The sequence below is a fragment of the Eimeria mitis genome, genomic scaffold, assembly GCF_000499745.2.
Source record: "Eimeria mitis Houghton genomic scaffold, Emh_scaff2697, whole genome shotgun sequence".
Lineage (NCBI taxonomy): Eukaryota > Apicomplexa > Conoidasida > Eucoccidiorida > Eimeriidae > Eimeria > Eimeria mitis.
In genome coordinates this window covers 2,745-6,052 of record NW_013571040.1, presented here as the reverse complement: position 1 = coordinate 6,052, position 3,308 = coordinate 2,745, and the positions used below count along the sequence as shown (strand labels likewise).

The window sequence follows — 3,308 nt, the reverse complement described above, 5'->3', positions numbered from 1 at the left end:
CTCTGCGGGGTATATGAAGGAGAGATATCCAGATATTCTCCTCAACCCATCATGTTCGCAGAGCCTGAAAGAAATACTCTGCTTCTGTTCTGTGTCTCAGGGCTCCTACTGCCCACTAGAAGTCACCACATACGACATGCTGTCGACTTATCGCTGCAGAGCCGGCATGCTGTGTGATAAAGAAGGGTGGTGTACGGAATCACGACGGCTGTCTCATCCCCTCCTGCTGCTTCTGCTGCTACTACTACTACTATATATTATTACTATTACTACTACTCCTGCCACCGCTACTACCACCGCCACTACTATCTATCACTACTGCTACGACTTCTAGTACTAAAACTCCTGCTACTAGGCAATCTATTCTCTCTCTTTCTCCGTTTACCTGCTACCATGTGTCTCCTTATTGTAGAGGAGCCAAGTGCTGTGGTGTTCTCCGCAGCTGATCTTTCGCAGAGCAAGGAATGCCCCAAAGGATATTACTGTCCCGCTGGAACTGCGAAGGCAATCCCCTGTCCAGGAGGAACGTACAATCCTTTGCTGCGCCGCACGGACGTCTCGGACTGCATGATATCCAAGGCGGGGACATATGCCGAAGAAGCCACAACATCTGAAGCAGGCACTGGCTCCTGCGCAAAGGTGGGCTGCAGGCTAACGAGACTTCGCTCCGCGTTGCGCATCTCCTCGCTGTGTACAAAAGAAGGTGTCCTACTCCTCCTCGTGCGTACTGTGCTGCACAACTCCTCGCTGTGTGCATGTCTGAGTATATCCACAGGGGCACTTTTGTCCTCCGGGATCATCCAAGGCTGATCAGGTCGCCTGCCCGGCTCAGTAAGAACCAATGGACCTGTCCTACATGGAGATGGATTTTTGTCAGCTGGCATGAAGCAATTAATTCTACACAAAGGCAGCACTTACTAAGCTATATGGGCCGTTATCTCTCCGTGTTTTCTCGGGGCCCCCGCCCCTGTTGTCTGCGAACAGAACATACAACCCAAGTCCAGGGGGAGGGTCCGCGAACGACTGCAAGCCCTGTCCCGCTGGAAAGTATTGTGGCACTGGGGTGTCTGAACCGGATGATTGCCCAGAGGGGCATTACTGCCCCGTGGGGTCGTCTGACCCGAGACCCTGCCCGGTAGGGACGATCAGGTGAGCAAATGTCGGCTGCGAGGTGACCCTGGAGGTTTTGTTCTAAAAATTATTAAATTAATGAATAATTTAATTAGGTATTTCAAATAAACACCTAAATTTACCTGAATATCTCTCAAGAACGCAAAATGCATTGAATTATTTGAAGACTCAATACTTGGGTATGTGTGCAGGAAGACAACAGGAGCGCAGTCTGAGCAAGACTGTGACCCTTGTCCTGCTGGCCATTACTGTGAAACCCCGGGACTTTCTGACCCAACAGGGGAATGTGAAGCTGGCACATTGTGCCTGGAAAGAGCCACAAACCCGGCTCCTCGAGACGGCCTCACAGGTGTGTGTACAGAAATGAAAATTCCCTGCTCTGCCGAGCATGTGTATGTAAGCTTGCAAGATGTACACCGGCAACCCATAGCGCTGCAAGATCCTGGTGAATATACCCCCAATATCCATTTATATGCCCTTTTTGATCCCCGTGTGGCGTGGAGCCGCTGTCTAGAAGGACGACACACCACGATACTTGTGTCCCAGTTCATGTATGGAGGCACGGCAGTAGATGCTTACACCGCAGTACTTGTGACGCAGAAACGCTAGATCAAGTATTCCAATGAATTTAAGTGTTTATTGTACTCACCATGCAAGTCCTACTTTCCTGAACAAGCGATGCAGCAACAAGTAGCTGCGATGGCAGATCTCGCATTGGCACCTCACTGGCAGCAGTAGAGCGCCCGTGAAGCATCAACATGACCCCAAGAGGGCGAAATGCCGCATATGCACCTCTGTAAAACGGTTTCCATCATGGTTCATATCTACCAGCATGATGCAATTCAAGTGTCTACTAGGATAAATAACATATGATTCATTTTGCCTGACTCTGCGACCTACGGTAGCCTTGCACTTGCTCTCTCGGGTTCGGCTGTTCAAGCGCTGATGGGCACTCCCCTTACATTAGGCATCAAATGTCCCCATCGCTCCGGCGCTCCGCTTTCAGGAGTTGTCTGCCCCTCTCTCGGCTACTGCGAAGAAGGCGCCACGGCACTTCAAGCTTGTCCCAACGGCGAATTCAATCCATACGAAGGCGGCACATCCAGTAACGACTGTCGAAAGTGTTTTGCCGGGGCTTACTGCACAGTTGTCGACAACAAGCCTGTCGTTGGGCCTTGCGCTGGAGGGTACTCCTGTCCAGAAGGCTCTAGCACCGCGAAGGCTGTAATTGCCCCAAAAGGAACGTATGCCCCCGTGGGCAGCGCCCTTCCTAAGTACTGCAAGCCGGGAACGCATGCTGAAACAGAAGGGTTAACAGAATGCCTCCCGTGTCCCGCTGGGTACTATTGCGACCAAGCGGTGCGTCGAATCATTAAATGCTGAATAGGCATAACGTTAGTGACCTCGGTTTACCTAGTTAGTATCCTGCATGGCCATCTATTGGGTTAAGGGTCAAGATGTGTGATTAGGGTATGGGCGAGACCAACTTGATACGGAAGGATTGCAGAACGGGTATGTACTGTGAAGAAGGCTCAGTATTCCACAAAAATTGTCCTGCGGGTACTTACAACCCCGACAAACTTGGACAGAGCATCGACGCCTGCCTACCGTGCCCGGCGGGACAATATTGCCAAACGGAAGAGCTGAGCGCACCCACAGGAGACTGCGCTGCCGGCTACTACTGTGCAACGAGAAGCACAAGCATCGCACCCCTTGTAGGAAGCTCCTTTGCAGGCAAAATTATCACTAAGCGTACTAACGGCAACCCGTTGCCGTGGATGTGCGGGCTTGCTTTCTTCCCCCTATCGAAAACGCCAGTCCCATATGTGTAACTTTTATTCAGGAAATGGATTCCTTCGGGAATGGGCCTTGCCCAACAGGTCACTACTGCCCTGAGGGGACACCAGAGCCCGTTGCCTGCCCTGTAGGTACCTATCAGCCTTCGACGCGTGCCTCGACAGTAGATGATTGCATTAAGTGCAAAGCAGGCTGGTACGTTTGCATCCCATAGCAAGTATACTCCCCTGCAGTACAAAATGAGCTTGAAATTGAATGATGAATATTTTCAGAGTGATTCATCAAATAGAAGCATACGGTGTGGCCACTGACTTCTTGTGCACACATCATAAGTCTCCAGGCTGACCGCAACTGGAATTTTTGCAGGTACTGCGAAAACA

The 3,308-nt window shown here is 51.0% G+C and overlaps 1 protein-coding gene across 1 annotated transcript in view; it reads left to right on the top strand.

Moving 5' to 3' along the window:
* Positions 1-393: 393 nt before the first annotated feature.
* EMH_0057430 (Cast domain containing protein, related) overlaps positions 394-3,308 on the top strand; it is a gene marked incomplete at both ends in the record, with an annotated part of 5,316 nt that continues 2,401 nt past the window's right edge. The window contains 7 exons of the mRNA XM_013497465.1: positions 394-639; positions 776-831; positions 985-1,149; positions 1,323-1,480; positions 2,072-2,490; positions 2,601-2,846; positions 2,975-3,055. Coding sequence (XP_013352919.1) covers positions 394-639; positions 776-831; positions 985-1,149; positions 1,323-1,480; positions 2,072-2,490; positions 2,601-2,846; positions 2,975-3,055 — 1,371 coding nt within the window. The remainder of the gene's footprint in view (positions 640-775; positions 832-984; positions 1,150-1,322; positions 1,481-2,071; positions 2,491-2,600; positions 2,847-2,974; positions 3,056-3,308) is intronic.